The sequence below is a fragment of the Ixodes scapularis genome, unplaced genomic scaffold, assembly GCF_016920785.2.
Source record: "Ixodes scapularis isolate PalLabHiFi unplaced genomic scaffold, ASM1692078v2 PGA_scaffold0__279_contigs__length_252992795, whole genome shotgun sequence".
NCBI classification, from domain to species: domain Eukaryota; kingdom Metazoa; phylum Arthropoda; class Arachnida; order Ixodida; family Ixodidae; genus Ixodes; species Ixodes scapularis.
In genome coordinates, this window is record NW_024609835.1 from 243,054,545 (window position 1) to 243,073,285 (window position 18,741).

General features: G+C 44.0%; 1 protein-coding gene and 1 pseudogene across 1 annotated transcript in view; one reads left to right on the forward strand and one right to left on the reverse strand.

Moving 5' to 3' along the window:
* The first annotated feature begins 5,703 nt into the window (after positions 1-5,703).
* LOC121838341 lies at positions 5,704-10,308 on the forward strand (annotated as a pseudogene).
* A 5,228-nt stretch (positions 10,309-15,536) lies between these two features.
* LOC115331289 overlaps positions 15,537-18,741 on the reverse strand; it is a 40,959-nt gene continuing 37,754 nt past the window's right edge. Inside the window, exon 2 of the mRNA XM_040217220.1 lies at positions 15,537-15,791. Coding sequence (XP_040073154.1) covers positions 15,537-15,791 — 255 coding nt within the window. The remainder of the gene's footprint in view (positions 15,792-18,741) is intronic.

The window sequence follows — 18,741 nt, forward strand, 5'->3', positions numbered from 1 at the left end:
ATTATTAAAACTTTGATAAAGTGTTTAGTGCTTTACTAACTTCACGGCAGACTAGTTTTGAAAAGTGTGAACTCGCCGTTCATTTTTTAATCAGCCGTGTTGTATCGATCTCCATGTATTCTCCCATAGGGCGGGCCGCCTCCTGGAACCCTGAGTACCACGTGACTCGCGCCGAGCCGCTCTGTCGGCCATGTTGTCGGCAAAACACGGGGTTCAAAGGATTGCGCTACTCTGCTCCGTAGGAGCTATATAGTGCTCTAGCGGCGAGAACGCACATTACGTTTTTAGACACTGAGATAAAGGCGGGAAACTTGAAGTACTGCTTTCTGCGATATGATGTACCCTTAAACGCGATTTCTTAGCACCAAGCTCTTTTCGAGGAATAAACGTTATACAATCAAATCGCGATATCCAAGATGCGCTCCGTTTAAAAATTAGATTGAAACGGAAACTACCAAGTTCGATGATGTTCTTTTGAATAGGGCTCAGTGCATGAACGCGCGCGATGTCACTACTTGAGTCACTATACTCGAGTTTCCGCCGAGGCATTGATTGTAACCAGAGTAGCAGAGTATCGCAATGGTTAGGGTTACCATATTCCTCAAGGTAGAAAACGGAACATCCCAGCGGGCCTAAAGGGGGAAGGGGGGGGGGGGGGGGGGGGGGGTAACGATTAAGATTGGGAGAGAAAATTTAATGAAACAACTGCTCTCATTTCAAAACGTTCGTGTGACGGAGCGTGGGCGTGGGTGATGCCGCATGTTATTGGTTTGATTTGCTTGTTCTCTCCCCTTCCTCCTTTCTGTGTTTATTTCTCTTTCTTCAGAGCAATAAACTTTCAGTTGTAAGTCAGCGCCCTGTCTGTGTGTTTCTTCGACCTCGTCGTACGTCCTTTTTGCGCTGTTCCAGCCACACTGCTTCGCGTCCTTCGTTGGTGTGGGCGTATTTTGCCGATGACTGAAGTTTCCTAAGCAAAACTTTATCCTACAAGACTCGGTTGTAAAAGTCTGCGCTTATATATATATAAAAAATCATGTCCGAAAACGGGACATGGTCCTTTATTGGGACAAAAAAATGGGACTGTCCCGGCCAACACGGGACGTCTGGTCAGTGGTCACCCTAGCAATGGTGCCATTCCGGGGTCAAGCACTGCGGGAAGTCCAGGGACGGATCCAGAACTCCGTTTTGGGGGGGAGGCACTCACTTGATCGAATGACGTTTTAGCGAATGAAGCCCCGCCCCCTTCGATTGATCGAATGACACTTTAGCGAATGGCGGCGCTCATTTGAGCAAATGGCCCTTTGCATCTGCCGCCGCCCCTTGATTTCTGTATTCTTATCTTCTTCGCTTCATTCATCGTTTCTCGCTCAAATGTACCGAGTGAGACTGCAACCTGACCGCGTTTTCAAGACAGCGGCGTCTACGATCACCGCAGTGGCTGGACTATGTTAAATTGCGCGACGGACTTACTGTTTCAAAATGCGGGGGAGGCACCTCGACACAATCGTAGCGAAGATACTGTAGAAAGAGGCAGTTCGAGAGATTGTAATCGGTCTTTCGCAGGTGCCCGCGCAGCAGCCAGTACCAAGGAGGTTATAAGTACTAGGAGGGGGCACGTTGCAATATTGGTGAAGCCTAGACATAAAAAGTTTAAACGGTGTTGTGGCCAACGTGACCGTAGATCACTCTGGCGATTGGTGCGCGTGAGATGTCACGTGCGAGATGGATGGTTGATTGTAGGAGGACTCCTTGCAAGCTTTATATCGGCATCTAGACGGTGGTTTTAAAAGCGCAAAAGACTGAGAAGAGAAGGAGGGGACAGGAGAGAGCGCTTTGTAATTCACAGTATATGTACATTGCGCACACCGCGTGGGTCCAATGGTTTGAGGGCACTCTAAGAAAGAGTGAAATATGTTTTTTTTTTAATATTTACAAAAACACTGGCCTTAATCAAAGTTCAGGAATAAAGACGCTTATTTTCCTATTGACAGAGAGGGAGGGTTTTCCCTCTGAGAAAAGGAAACCTTTCTCGTTAGCTATTTGGCTGTTTCAGCTAAACAAGGACTCGGCAGGAGGGAAATCCGTCTGACGTCGGGCTTTCATATACTGTCTTGTTCAAATGCCCCCAAATCTCACAAACCTCCCCCCCTTTTTTTTTCAGGAGCACGAAAAGGTTTAGTTTTTTTTCTCTCTGCCCATAGAGAAATTGGCGTCTTTATTTCAAACTTTTGATGAAGGCAAGTGTTTCTTTTACGAATCTCAAAAGACATGTCCGCCTCTTAGTAGCACCTTCATGCTGAATTACAGCGCCCTAGCACGCCAAACTTATTTTGACGATTTTCTAAAAAGTACTTTTTTTGTGCTTTTCTTAAAAAGTACAGACAAAAAAAAAAAAAACAGCAAGAAAAGCGTTTTGATTGTACTTATAGTACCAAGACTGTGCCCCGTGTTTTCAGTATTTTTTTTTTGTTGTTTTTAGGGTTTTTTGGCGTGTGTGTGTGTGATGTTTCTTTTTATTGATCTAAGTTTTTTATGTAAAATTCACAAGAAAAACAAACACTCGCACGTGGAGAGCTCACATTTTCATCATACTATTTTATGAAGTACCTCTCCGTAAATTTTGGCTAGTTGGTCAAACAAAAAGACACATTAGTCGTTGTTTAGGCAGATTTGAAAACCCTGCTCTGTGACGTGCGCAAAAGACACCATTAATGTGGCAAGGATATTATTTGTATAATACTGTTCTTAGGTAAACTATATAAAAGCGATCGGCTTTCCATTTTTATGGTGTCTTTCGCATACGCAGCTGTGATATATTTCAAACTCTGCCAGAAAAGGGCATCATTTCGGGAAAGAGAGCTTGTGACCGGTGCCATATTTAGTCTTCGTGCGGGGTTTACTACAGTTGATCGAATGCCAATTCATCGAAGCACGTTTTAGAGAACGGGCTCGTTTTATCGAAGTACGGTTTAGAGAAAGAAGAGACTCAGTTTAGAGAAACACCGTTTATCGAAAAGGGAACAATATTTAAAAAAGGCTTTCCTACTTCTCGCGTGTATCACTGGTGCGCGTGTTAACCCAAGCCCCCCGCTGCGCTCCCGCCGCTTCGCGGCGGCAGTCTGCGGCGGCTCATTACAAAAATGTTAACTCACCAGATTTATCCGCACACGCCGCTTCGTGGCGACCGAATTCGCTAAAAGGAGGCTCGGCGCCATTTTCTCTAAACTTGGTTTCTCTATAAAGGCATTCGATGAACTGGGGTTGATAAAACGGCGTTCGCTAAAACGAGCTTCTCTAAACCGCATGACTCCGCTTCGTGCGTATATAGCGCGTGCTTTGCTCGCTTTCCGAAGCGACGAACACGCACGTGCTGGGCTGTGAAAATCACACGTTGGGATGTGATTTTGTAAACAGTAAAAAGGTCTCTAGCTAGGTTGCTCGCCCTCTATATGTTTTTGTTTGCTTTGCTCTGCACACAGGTGTTTTTTCGGCACACTACCTATTTTCGACGCCCAGTAAGATGTCGCAGCTATGCCCCAGAGTGGCTGACAGGGGAACGAGAGGAAACAAATGTGACGTAAAACACAGAAACAGGGACGTCGATTGCGCAGTTGGGGCAGTTATCGAATCCCGTTAAGCTGCGGCCGTGTATACACCGGCCAAATTGACTGATGTGTCAATGACCGCGGGCACGTGAACACACACTGTCACTGCAGTTAACCTCGGGAGTCCATCTGCCTTAACACTTGCTTGTGTTGGCCGAAATTTGACTGCATTCCGATTTTGGGGAGAAGGCTGACAGAACTGCACACGATCTTCTGGAAGTCTACGAGATAGGAAAGGAACGAGTCCAATGCGGCAGCCAAACTAGCGTTGATGCGGTGACGGTCTGGTGATTTGGTTGTTTTTCTTGGTGTTTTCATTAAACGTTCAGTTGAAGTCCAGTGCTAGTCCTGTTCATTTCTTTCCTGCATCCATGTTTGTTTGCGCGCTGCCAGTTTGTTCTGTTTTCGTTGTAACGAATCTTTTATGAAATACCGCCGGGGATGCTTAAAATGTTTAAACAAATAAATAAATAAAATAAAAATTACACAAAAAGCGGTGGCGTATTGAAATTATTATATTATTTTAAAATTATTTTATCCCAGAGCGAAAGAGGAATATATTTGATTAAACCCCACTAGAGCGTTCACATGTTATGACTTTTCATAGCGTTATATATGCTTATGGCGCCTTTCTTTCCGCGCGGATGAACGTGATTTTGTCTAACGTCGACTCTTTCAAGTTGGCTCGAAGCGGTGAACGCACCAACTCTAGACCTGAGAAGGTTCGCTCTACGCTGACTTGCGTAGTTGGCACTGCCAGAGCAACCTTGGCTAGATGATAGAGTTCTGGTCATTCGAGCTTGCAGTTCTCCCACACTCTTAACGGCGTACCCTCTATGGCTACCTACACTCTTAGCGGGGTAACTTTTAGCAGAGGGTACGTTTTTGCAAATTTGTACCTTTGAATATAGGAGTTACAATGTAACCGCAAACACTGTACCCTCTATGCAGTGGTCACGTGGAAGCTTCTGCATAAAGGTTACGGTATCGTCTGACATACACGCTTCTTTTTTGTAAGGTTTTAAAATGTGGGCGACCGTTGCGTCGGGTTTTTTTTTTTTTTTTTCTTCTCTTTAGAGTTGTTTTTAGAAAAGTTGGTAATACCTACGTGGATGCAGTCTTCACCGTATTTACGTTTGGTCGGCGGAAATCATATGAGATGATAAACTTCACATTATGCTCACTAATTAATCAAAATTTGATAACTAACCTTTTAATTAATGGCCTAATTGGTCATGTTGCAATTGCAGTCATAACGTGAGTAATGGTTACTGCCTAACCCAATCGCGCGATTCGTGAAAAGACAACGATCTTTGAGATATTCATGGTTAAAATTTTGCCTTCGGTCAATTCAAGGGCGCAAGCTGAATATAATCAGCAGGAAAGTGACGCAGTTACCTCTGTCCCTCCGTCACTATCACTGAAGTTCGACAACGGCGCGTCCTCCGAGGCACGCCGTCGAGACAGTGACGAGCAGCCGATAACACTGCGTCACGCTTCTACGCACCATAATCAGGCGCGCCTTTCTGCGAGCAGTTTTGAATCAAGCAAGGAAGGCAAACTTTGAAACGACAAATATCTCAAAAGCTGTAATTTATTTTTGCGAACTGTCTAAATTGGGTCAGGCTTTAATAATTGGTCCCGCTATCACTGCAATTGCGGCACGGCCAATTGAGCCATTAATTCAAAAGTCAGTCAACATATTTTGATTAATTAGTCAACAAAATGGGACGTTTATCCCCTCACCTAGTGTCCGCCGAGCCCCGCAAAAATGCGGCAAAGACTGCATCCACGTAGCAATACCTCCTTTTCTTAAAAACACCGTAAAGAATAAAAAATACGCTCTGTATATAGTATCTAATTATGTATACTTTTTAGCAAGTCATTTTCGCCAATTTAACCGCTCCTTGAATATAGCTTTTAGCAACAAAATTAAACACGAAACACGCCCCTCGCCCCAAGATCGGCTCTCATTTAAAGTTGACTATAGTCAATAGTACTATATTTCTGACCCTTTTCATATTTACGCTTACATAGCCTCGCTGATTGGCGAATATGAACATCCCGCATAAAGATATGCGCTTGGGCAGCTTAAATAATGCAACAAATGTTGAGAACTACTCCATTTATTGTCAAAGCCTTAAAGTACGTAATTACAAACAAAAATTAAAACGCCCTGTCCACGACGCTGTTCCAAAAAGAATGAACTTTTTATGCAAGGTAATGTTCGACAAAGCTCACCCAGGTCTTCATTGTCCCAGCTTAACCAGCAACGCTTTCAGCTTTCCGTTCATTAACACTCGGGGTTCAGTATCCTTGGGCGAAAGCAGTTTTTGGAGCAGTATCAACGGCTGCGGAAGTGCGATCACGAAGGCTTTCAATGAGTGGATCACGTTCTCCTGGTTTTCGGCCGTAAGTCACAGTCTTCTCAGCTGTTGCGTATATGTGATGGACCGACGAAGTGGGCCTGTCTGGCACCTCTGCCTGCGGTATGAATAGACAAAGAAGAAATTAACTCACAAAGCTTGTGGAATTTTTCATATCATTGGTGTGCTGATCGTTTATCAATATTGGTCTGACAATATGTGGATTTTGTGCCCCGACTTACATAAATCATTTACATCACAAGTATCAAAATTTTTAACGGAACTCTCACACAAGACAATGCACAAAATTAATATTGAAACCTTTCGTACCTGGTTGGTCAAGAGATACTTCGCTCCAGCTTGCTTCGGATGTCGCTCAATGTGAGAAGGTACAGCGTTTTCTGTGCATGTCCGAAAAGGTGTTGACTGCATTGATCCCGACGTCCACGAGAGCAGACACTTGCCTTTGGAACCTCAACTCGGACTCAGAACCAAGCTGGATATAAAGAACATCCGGTATAGAAACTCGAACCGAAGCTGTGATGCAGATTCAATCCTGCGTCGAGTATAACGTCTTTCTCACTAGCCAAACGTGAAGGATACCCTGTGAAGATTTGTCGTTTTAGAGTAATCCAGATGAAACAGCAGCGACGACGAGTTTCGATCCGAAACCATGCACGACAGCCGCGCGCGGCCACAACGTAACTCCTAAAGTAGAAGTTTCATCCGTTTAGACGGATGAAACTTCTATTTTAGGAGTTACGAAGTCGTCTTTAAAGGATAACTTTTTAGGTATTTGTACCCTGTCGCAGTGTCTATACACTCATTTTTGTCATGATTACTACTACCAGACAGAATGTAGTGCATATCGTTTGCATAAAGTCATTTGGTTGGATAAGACACCAAGACATCGTGAGGCATTCAAAGAGTTTTATTCAAGGAAACTGGCCCATGCGTGCTGTTCAGTTCATTCTATGGAAGAACTCTAAGGATTGTAATTCTGTCCAGATAGTTAAGGACATCCTGAAATGTCGGGATTGCAGATGACAAATAGCAAAATATACTCAGTGACAAAAATAAAACACGAACACGAGGGACGCTACATCCAGGACACTGACCGAAGCGGTTGATCAGGTCTATCCCCGAAACTGGCACTTGGCAAAATTCGCAGCCTCAAGCCGGAAAAAAATCATATATATCGTTCTCTTTTCTTTTCAAGTCAAATAATAATGTTTTGAACCAGATGGATGTTTTGACTCTGATCTATGTTCTGACTCGATGGATGTTTTGGCTCAGATGGATGTTACAACTCTGATGTGACTCTGATGTATGTTCTGACTTGATGGATGTTTTGACTGAGACGGATGTTACGACTTTGATGAATGTTTTGACCCGATGGATATTTTGACTCAATGGATGTTTAGACACGGATGGATGTTCTGACCCGATGGATATCTTGACTCGATGGATGTTTCGACTCGGATACATGTCTTGACTCGTTGGATGTTCTGACTCTGGTGTCACGTGACCTCTTGGATGTTTTAACTCGATGGATGTTCTGACCCTATGGATGTTCTGGCCATAAGCGGTGCTGGACGCGGATCTTCAAGGTCGCGCACCAGTTGTCAGATCTGAAGACGATAGAACCCCCCAGGAAAGTCATTCGCAAGCAGTTGTCGTCACGTGTGGGATGACTATGGCAAGTGGAGCTTCATCGCCTTGGCCAGGACTCAACAAATATTTCGAACTGACAGAAGCCAAAGTTGACAATTTAATTTTTAAGTGCCTTCTGTTTCAGCCACACTTGAAACTCTTAAGTTTGTCACTAGTCATCAAGCTCCAACCTGAAGAAGCATGTAAAGGTAAGCAACATTTTGGTTTCTTGCTTTTTATATTTCTACTTTAATTCGGCTTTGTGCATTGAGTAGATCCTCAGATGTTATCAATACAGCTTAGACGGAGTGTTATTTCATGTCAGAAAGCATATCGCCATGCAGAAACTACACAAACAAAGCTTGACTGTGTTTAAGGTCCTTTAAAAAGAAAAAAAAGAGGGAATCAGTTCAGCGTACGAGAGCCCTGGATCGAATTCCACACAGCCAACAAAGCAAGCCAAGGTCGACGACTTAATCCACCATCAGTACGTGCCTCAGGTGCAGCTTGACCGACTGCTTAAAAATTCTGTTATCAATGCCACGCAGCCTTTCTCGGTGGTGGAAGAGCCTTCATGTGTGAAGTTACTAGAGGCAACAGCCCTAGGCAGGAATGTGCTCACGCGTCCGATGCTCATGACACGCCATAAGGCGCGCTCCGATGCTCTGAAGGACAATTTGCGCTCCACGTTTCAAAAGCTCCAATTTGTGGCAGTCACCACAAACTGCTGGACTCGCTTTCACAGGTACCGTTCTTAGCTCAATTGACATTTATTTACAACCATACGAGTGACGGTCGGCCTATCCGCACTTCTGCAATTTTACTCAAAGACATATGAGTCTGTTGATAGCTACTACGTTAGCTTCCCAAGGTTTAGATGTTTTTTTTTTAAATTCTTTTTGTGTGTTTATTGTGTTTTTTTTTAATATGTAAATTCGCGTGCAATTCGCTTTGCCATAATTTATAAAGCCATATTTTCTTAACATCAATTTCCCTAGCGCAAGCACTTCATTCCGTAGAAAAACGGGTACCATTTCTAATGTGGCTAAACTTGATCACTATCATATTTTATTGTTCGCTTGCAAATAACTTTCCAGGTGTTACTTTAGTGTCACGGTCCTTTGGCTGGACCCGACGACTTTAGAAAAAAAGAGGTCGCTGCCTTGGCTTGCCACCATATGCACGGGAGCGTAACTTTTGAGAGGCTTGCCACCACTCTAGTGGAGATATTCAACGAGTTCGACCCTTTGGGCAAGATTACGAAAGTTATTACGGACAACGGGTCGAATTTCGTGAAAGCTTTTTGGTCAGTCTTTTACATTTTTAAAAACGTTATTCCTTAGTATACGTCTATATATTGTTGTTCCTGCGCAGGATCTACGGTGAGGAAGAAGCCAACGATGAAGACGAAGAAAATTGTCAGCCTATGCATTTATGTTCGCTGGTCGACAGCGTCGAAGAAGGAAGGCACCACCTGCCACCACACCACCGGTGCTCTGCACAGACCTTGAACCTCATCGCTACCATTGACGCGGGTTGTGAAGAGACTGTTAATTAGGAATATGATTAAGCAAAGTGGTGTTCACCAAGTGCCAAAAGCTCTGGAATAACCAGGAACCGTCCGCGCAAGCAGCTGATCTGATCAAGGTCCACTGCGGAATCTAAGTACCTCGGCCAAATCTCACAAGGTGGAACTCTACCTTCAAGGCCGTGGAGGCTATCAAAACGTTTCTAGAAAAAGGAACAGACCTAGACGTCCTCTTCTGCAGGCTAGGAATTCCTAGGTCGTTGCCACCTCACGAGCCCAACTTCATCGAGGATTATTGCAGGGCACATCAAATTTAGGTAGTTTTCGTGACTTTAATTGCTGCACTATCTGTCGTTTCATTACAGGTCATGTAACCTGTCTGTTGCACCCTGAATGTCCTGCAAGGTGACAACCATATGCACAGTGTCTAGTATCTGCTTCCGACGCTGGACGTTCTCATCAAGAAGCTTGAGTATGAGCAGACGGCTGGATAGCGCAACTACGGACCTCTAGCTGTGCCTTTTTTGGCCGGAATTCACAGGAGGCAAGTGGTGACACGTGTGAATTGCATGAATTGCTTTAGAGAACACTGACATGGAATGTCGATCGGGAGAGCCAAAAGGGCAAAACCGTCGGTTGAACGGTTTTATGATCGATGTTTCTCGCGCAGAGAGTACGTTTTGAAACTAGTGGCCTGCGAATTTCGCCGTAGGTGATCTATCAGACGATTCGTTTTCTTTACTCAGTAATGTTTATTACCACCGCACGAAAAGTACCCAGCCGATATGAGACTTGTCTTCCTCCGCCACGCTCCTCTTGGGCGCGGGGAGTCCCGCATGCCTACGAAATTCGCTCCTTAGGATGAAGTACAAGAGTTATTTTGCTATTGCAATATACTTTTCGGTGCTGCAGGTTCGAAAACGTGATCAATCAGAAGGACCTGCTGGTTGCCGCTGCACTGCTCCTGAGATGAAGGTGTCGTGGGTTTCGAATAAAGTCAAGCAAAATGCGGCCTTCGCGGCCGTCAAGAGCGAGCTGAAAGTCTCTTCGCGGCTTGTCCGAGAACCCCGCCTCCCCAATAAAAGAGAACGCAGCAAAAAAGGAAAATTCTTTTGCAAACCCGTTTGGAAATGGACACATCTCCGTGTCTGAATGATCAGCTTTCGCGGCACCTTCTGGTGCCACACAACTTTGCATTGCCGGAGCTCAAAAACAGTTATCCTCCGGAGTACAAGCTGATTCGCAAAGTACACACGGCAGTACTATCAAGCGCTACCGTTGAACGCCTATTTAGCGTAGGCGCGGACGTGTTTACCAAGAAGCGAGCTAGGATGCCAGATGTCAACTTCAAAATTCAGCTGTTACTGAAGTACAACAGCGGAGTGTGCTTTGGGTAACGGGGGAACTAGTTCACGGCAACTATACGTACTTCTACATGCTGTGAATAAAATAAAGTTTCAATCTCGTGTGGTCTTCATTTCAGAGCTAATGAGGAAGGCCGGTTCTTTTGTTAAGTTTCGCGCCAACATGTTATAAATCAGATTCATATATACTTCCGCGGTTTTTCTTGTGAGAATTCGCATGAAGCCATAGAAAAGGGAAATAATTATCTTCTTTCCGCATGGACAGACAGTTTTAGCTATGGTGCTTACGCACACCTCAGACGTCAAATTAGCAAATGTTTTAGTTCATGAATAAAAAGTAATGCAAAAGTGACGTGCGTTACTTTTTATCGGCAACGCGTTACTTTTATTTGGAAGTAACGAGTAACGTATTTAGTTACTTTTGTCGCTAGCACCTACAACACTGGTTGTGTAGTGCATGAATATCCTTTCGAAACCCGTGTTGTGGCTAAAGGAAAAAAATATGAAAGTTAAGGAGATATATGCTGTTAGAGTAAAAATCATGCTCCAGTAATTGACAACATATAAATCGGAAGAACTGAAAGTTCTTCCGATTTCTTCCACCGCAGTCTCAGGTGTAATACGACATGATTAACATATAAACGTTAGTGAAATTGGCATGTCATTTGCAATTTTCCTTTTGGGCCCTTTCTTGTGCACAGGCACCACGTGTGCCACTTTCCAGTCGTCTGGTAGAGAAGCACCATTCAACGACTTATTATATATTATAAAAGGATATGGGGCAATTGCGTCTGTACAGCGGTTTTATATTCTCGGTGAGATCACATATGGTCCTAATGCTTTAGTTTCATCAAGGATTTTTAGAAATCGCAACACACCTCCTACACCAAGTTTAATTGGTTGCATCATGCTGAACGAGTTCGAGCATCTGTCGGGTAAAACAACTAAAAATATTTACTGACGGCTTCTGCTTTTGTCTGCATCATCGGTAATTTTTTTCGTTATTAACCACGAAATCTGCTATACCTAGCAGATCATTGCCGCAGTGCCTCATACGTTTCCAAAACTGTTTGCTATTAGTTCTTATCCCGTGCCGTTGTAAGTAATCTTCTTTTGCTTGCCATGCTGTAATCTTATACTTAAACATGAGTTATTCTGGCTTATCTAGCTTTTGTGCTGAGTTGTTCGTCTTATATCGCGCGTACATACGCTTGCGCTCCTTTATCAGACGGAGCAGTTGACCGGCGATCCATGGTTTCTCTCTCTATTTTAGCTACGATGGGACTGTGCTAGGAACGTACCTTTTTTTTTTTTGTTAAACTGAAAATTATTTTTTTAAATAATACCCATGCATCATGCACAGTCATTTCCCCTGCAAGACGGTTAAAAGAGACGAAATGCTTATGTAGCTCGGAAATCATCCCTTCAGAGTCTCCCTTTTTGTAAAACAGCACCTTTCTATTTGTAATGAGTTTCATTTTGGTGCGTATGGCCCATACAAAACAAAAGGCCGAATCATGAACTTTGCCAAAATGCTGGGCATGGAAACCAAGCCCTATTGGCTTCGTTTTGTACCTGATAGCCTTAAAGATGGAAATCATAGAACTTCCAAGTCATGGTCAATGGTTTGCAGTTCACTAGATTTCAGATCCTTGGATGGCTAGCAGATTCAAGCATTACCGAGGGGTTGGGTATTCGTTGAATTTCCTAACCTTGGACCTTCAAAAGCCTTCCAAGCATTGGCGAAGGGTTGGAAGTTCAATGGACTTCCGATCCCTGGAAGCCCAAAATATTTTCAAGCGTTGTCCACTGCCTACTTTGGTTGCCATTTATGAGAATACTTTTTGCACTTTTAAACGTCTTGTCAATAAAAATTTGCGGGCAGGTTAAACAAATAGCCAGCGGCGTACCAACTTGTTTCTGAGTGGGGGGGAGGGGGGGGCAAACCAGACCCCCCTTCCCCCAACCAGGGCCAGGGGGGCGGTGCCCTTGGTATCCCTTGGGCGCCGCCGGCCAGTGTTTGCCCTGCCCAGTGGCGGCTGTTTCAGGGGGGCAAAACACATGAATTGCCCCCCCCCCCCCCCCTCTGAGAACTGGGGAAGGGCGAGCGCCCCCCTTGCCCCCCCCCCCCCTCCCCGGTTGGTACGCCCATGCGAATAGCTCGCTATTCAAAAAAAAGATTCACTTAAGTGTAACATGGAATGACATATATTTCCTAAATTTACTGCCGATGCAGCACAAAAAAATAAAACTTAGTTTGATGTAACCGTCTGAACTTTATCATTGATCAAAGAGAGCTTCAATCTTGCAGTCGGTCACGACGGGCGCCACGGTGAAGTTCGTCGTCCATTCATTCGGCGAAAGGGACGAAGTTGTCCGTAGTCAACGCATTCATTGAAATAAAATGTAAACTAGTCGATCGCTCTTGACACACGAAAAAATGAACACTCAATATCGTTACCGAGAGCGTTCAGACAGCACATCGCTTCGAGCGGGCAGAACCGGAAGCAAGGTAGGCCACCAAAAACGTTTCTCCTTCTTCCCGATAGATGGCGCCCAAGATTTGCCAATAGAGCACTGTAGAAATTTACAGATCGTTTAAATATGAAGGACATTACTAAGGAGGAACCACAACTACGACGACGACTTTCCTCCCCTTGCGAGCGGAGGCGGTTGAACAAGACCTGAGGGAAGTAGTAAGTCAACTCAGGAAGGAATCCCAAGAGTTCAAGGCAGAAACAAAAAGCAGAGCATCCTGGAAAGTAACAGACTTCAAGAAAGATGTTGCCACTAAGTTCGAAGATATCGATCGTAAGTTCTAAGACATCGACTGCAAGTTCCTCATCACCCTCAGTCGCCTCAAAGCCATCGAAGAACGACTGGACACATGGGACTCAGATATTAAGAACTATTTGCAGTCCCAAGACCTCAAGCGAAAGAAGACCGCCAACGAGAATTACGAGATGGAATAAAGTTATCCGGGCTTGACTACTTCGACTCGTAAAACATGCCTACCGAGTTTAAGATTTGGCAATGGAACTGCGGCAGCATCCACCGCAAGCAATCGGGACTCAGCTTGCTCGCGGCGGACAAGCAACCCGCAGTCCTCATGCTCCAAGAACCAGGCACCGAATCCGTGAAAGTCAAGGACTACGTAACCTTCGAACAAACCCAATACGTCTGCATCTTGATTAACAAGAGGTACATGGCAATGAAATGCACACTCCAAGCCCCCGCACCGCACAACTGCATGGTCTCCCTGCTCCCGCAGGGGGGAATCGCAGGAAGAAACGGACGGAAAACAAGCGCTTTCCAAATCTAAAGTGTATAGACCTTTGCAAAAAGAGCGCTCTGGCCGCCGCCATTTTGCGAATCGAGCGACCCCTATCAGCCAGAAATGTCTGGCACCCGCCTGAGCTGTGGAAACCCGGTCAGCGTGACTCCCCACCTGCATTTTGCATTCGGACTTCGCCGGCTTTTCTTGGAAGTTTTTGCTTTATTCGCCTGCTTAGGATGCTTACCCTTTGTATGTTATTTTCCACTGTGAGAACCCGGGAATACCAGGGCTCGTAGCCTGCCCGGCCTTCGCAGGAAACGAACGAAGAGAGCGAACGTCAAGCAGCCCGCGACGCAGGCAGTTCGACGTTCTTGGGGGATTATGTCCGTTGAGATAATCTCTAAAAAGCCTTCCCGGGTGTGTTCCGGGTTTTCGCGTAAAATAGCTGATAGAGTCGCGGGTCCGGGGTGTGGGACGGAATAGACACGTTCGTTCATTTGCTTTGAAGCTGTGAAAAAAAAAGGAGCTCTCTTCTACATGTTCCCCAAAGCTCGCCGGATTCCGTCCGATCGTTGTAAAGCGACTGTCGCCGATACTGTATATCGGATATGCTGTGTTGTTTGAGACTTTTCTCAAATCCTGCTCGGATAACGCGGCACCGTGGGGTACGTACAATATATGTTGTTCGATTGATGAGACTCGTTGAATTTCATGTTGTGGACGGGGAATATCCATGCAGTTCGTATATCCTGTGTGGTCAAATATTTTGACCTTTATAGATTGACACGGCTGAGTGTACGGTGCCGTAAAACGATGAACATAAAATGAAACATTGCAGTTGCATTTGTTCTGTCACGGCCGGACTCACCAAAACAGCTTTCGTTTCTCTGTGTTTGTTCCCAAAAATAGATCACTGTTTTCTTAAAGACCTCTATAAGTTATGTTCGCCACAGAACACAAAATAAGAAAGAAAGCGCGGCAATTTAGCCTCCACTAGCGTCCGGAATTGCGCCTACGCAGGCCTGCCACAGCTTACTAACAAGAAACTCCACAGCTCAGCGCAGTCGGGCAACACTGACGTACACTCTCAAAACCAGGGAGGTGCGCTGTAAATGGCTTCGTTCGAGACTGCCGCTGGAAAGGTCCCCAAAGCGTCCAAGGACAGCGTTCAGGAACCCTTCGAAGAGGCACTAGAGATTGCCGGGAACGACTCGATAATCATATGAGAGTAGTTCACTGCTCGACACAGCGCGAACACTAGATTCGGCACTTCGTTTTCACTGTGCAAAAGTATTTAAAAAAAAATTTACGAGTTAGGTTTGAGTCCTAAATAAGCACCCTCCACCAGATTAGCCATTTTGTGACAGTATTTGAATTATTCAAGTTGAAGAAAGAGAACAAAATAGCGATCAATTGTTCGGGCAACCAGTGCATTCAGAAAACTAGTTTCTGTAATGATGTCATTATCCACATACCTTTAATTAATTTATTTTTAGGAATTTCTGTTAGCATTTATTAATCTCGTCGATAAATTCGATTGCGATTATAATGCTCAGTAAATTCGCGCCGCCGATGCCGCCGCCCACCGGCTTATCGCTTGGTTGGATGCGGCGGCGCAGCGTCTATTTGATTAGGCAACGTTGTGGGTGCGAATGTTTGGGGGGGAGGGGGGGGGGGGGGTGAATGGAACCGCCTGCTGGAGCAGTCACGCTTGCCCGAACGCGGAGTACGCCTCGCCGAGTACTAATCCAATTGTCTGTTCCGTTCTCGGTCTGATTTGGACACTTGGAAAACAAATGTTTCCCTTTTATTTTTTATATTCCCATTCTTCTTTATCATTTTGGTGTCGTCCGGCGTGACTTCGGCGGTGCTGATTGGTTCGATGTTGACTCTTGACAGCGGAGGTAGCAGACGTAGCGAGCTGTTACTAATCTCTGGTGAAACCCTCTTTCCCCAAACAAGACTCTCTCGACTCGCTCTGCTGCAATCGGCCCAGTTCTGTGATACAATTATTCGTCAAACACTTCGCTCTTTGTTCCATTTCCAGCAATAGCCTATAAAGCTTTTCGCAGTAAGAATCGCGTCATTTCCTAAAGTGATGTAATAATTATACGCGAGTAGTGATTTTATTTTGGCTACAGGTGTGCCGTCCCGGGAACCACGCAAAATGCATTTAATATTACGTACATGACTGAGTCTCAGTGGGCAATGACTGAGTTTCAGTAAAGTCCGGAGCACCTCAGGGATCTGTGCTTGGCCCTCTTCTCTTTCTCATTTACATTAATGACTTGCCATTGAATGTCAACTCTTCTATTCGTTTATTTGCAGATGGTATTGTTGTATACCACGAAATTGTTAACAGTTCTGACATCTTACTTCTTCAAAATGATCTCGATTCCATATCAAGTTGGTGTGACACTTGGCACCAGTCATTAAATGTTGAGAAATGTAAACACATGATAATTTCGCCGGCGAGTTAACGATCTTCCTTCCTATATCCTTAATAATATAACTTTAGAGCAGGTTGACACTTACAAATATCTGGGCGTTCATTATATCATTATATTACATCTGCTCTAAAGTCAATAATATGACTTTAGAGCAGGTTGACACTTACAAATATCTGAGCGTTCCTTATATCATTATATTATATCACATGATATCTAACCTCACAAGGAATCGCATGCTCACGACGTCATTTCCAGTGCCAACCGCATGCTTGGTTATCTAAAACGTAATTTTTTTCTAGACTCCTTCGACTTTGAAGTTCTTTTTCTATAAACACTAGCCCGGCGAAAACTTGAGTACGCTTCTGCTGTTTAGGATTTTAACGCTAAGAGCCTCGTCGGCGCCTTGGAAGCTGTCCAGAATAGATATGTGCGTTTCATCGTTTATCAAGCGTAACCTCTATGAAAAAATGCCTCTCCTTGCCAACTCTTTGTTTACGCCGAAAGTTTTATCGATTACGCTTATTTCAGAAAATATTTTTTCACAACCCAATCCTTACTGCAGCCATCCTACATATCATCACGCAATGATCACATACATCAAGTCGAAATTCCACAGTGCCACACTAATACCTACTACACATCATTCATACCTCGTACGTCTGCTGACTGGAATCACCTTTCCACATTCGTTGCCACAATTGTTTTAATCCTGTTCATTTAAAAACAAATGCTGTATCCGTACTACTAGAACTTGATACGCGATTTGAGTGTTCTAGTAACTTGTACGTTATAATCCCACCCACTCTGTAATGCCTTCGGGCCCTGAGGGTACCAATAAATTAAATGAAATGAAAAAATTAGAGTAAAGCACATGGCCTAATCGCGTCTTTAATTATTCAGTCAGGATTAAGCAGCGGAAACCCCATTTTGATGTCCTGCTGAAGTGTGTACGGCGAGATTTACACGCTAAGAGTTTGCACTGCATTGTAAGTGGTCCAATAATGTGAATGCTGTGGAGATACATTACATTTTTTTTCGCGTGTTTAATCGTTGCATCGGTTAATCGAAATATATAATCTGCAACACTGTTTGAATTAAAGTTGGAAAATAATATATATTTATTACCATCTGAAATTAATCTCAGCAAGTAACCTAGCGCATTGGAGGTATTGGAGATCGCGTGTTTCAACGAAGACTTTCAAAATTTATCTAAATACAAAGAAATCCATACACACAAAAAAAACAAAAAAAACATCTTTTTCAAGAAACAAATTCTCAGTCACAGCAGACGTTGCGTATTGGGAAAACTAGCATACTAATTGGCTCAATAATAAACATTTAATAAATAATTTTTAAATTAGTCAAAATAAACACTTTCTCCTAATTAGAAACTGTATCTAAGTATTGGGATAATTAGTACGTTCTTTAAAATCTCCGATATCCGCCGTAGCTGGCAGTTAATTTGTTCCTGAAAAATGTTCCTTTATTTGCTCAACCACCCTGCACTTTAATTTTTGAAAGTCTTGCCTGAAACCCCCGGTATAGTGATGATAATATTTTACTGTTAATTGGGAGAGTAATTTTGCTCCTCTATATTTTTTTCTCAATTGCACTTGCGATGCTTTACTATGCTGATGTGGCGCCACTTTTCGTCTGTCTTAACCTCGCGTCTTTGGGTCACCCCGATACCTCGTTCCGAACCAAATCACTGCATGGGAAGACAACATGAAGTGGCAAGACATTCTTCCAGAAAATATAGTTGAGTATTTGCTTCCCTCCAAAAAGGCCTACAAAATGAGAAACAAGGCTAAAACATCTACAGGAGTCTACCTTTTGTAAAGCCGAGTAGCGCCTTTCGTGCGATGCGTATATTCACAGACGGATTAGCGCGTTTTTGTCCTGGAAAGCAATAGTTCTTGATGTTCGAATGAACTGTACAATGAGTGGTCTCATGGTGCAATCTGGACCACGAAATATGGCAATCCTCTGAGCGTGTTCAATCGCGTCATGCTCAAGATTGATAAAAACAAATTCCTTGCAAAGCTTTTCGGCCATCTTTCAGCCACTAGCCACAGCGTGTTTTCAGCCGAATTTGATACGTTGGAAAATATGACGTTATTTTTTTGTGGCTGTTTTTCAGTGAACTCGTATATCTATCTCGTCGAGACATTGTAATGAGACCGTTCTTTAGATGTTGTTTATAGAGAGAACTTCTATATTCTGTCGAGCTTCTCGAAGGCCAGCACAACCCGTCTCGATGAGTTTAACCGGCAAGGAACAAACATAGCTTCTTCATCATGTGACCTTCGTATAATAACAAGTTTGTGGCGCTTACTCAGTTGGTATTTATTATCAATCGGGCCTGGATGAGATTTGATGTCGCCACAAATTAACGACAATTTTAAAAGTAGAGTGCACCATCCGGATTCGAGGACTGCAAAATGATATGCGACACATGGTTAAAACTCTTCTACAATATACGACACACCTACGAGGGC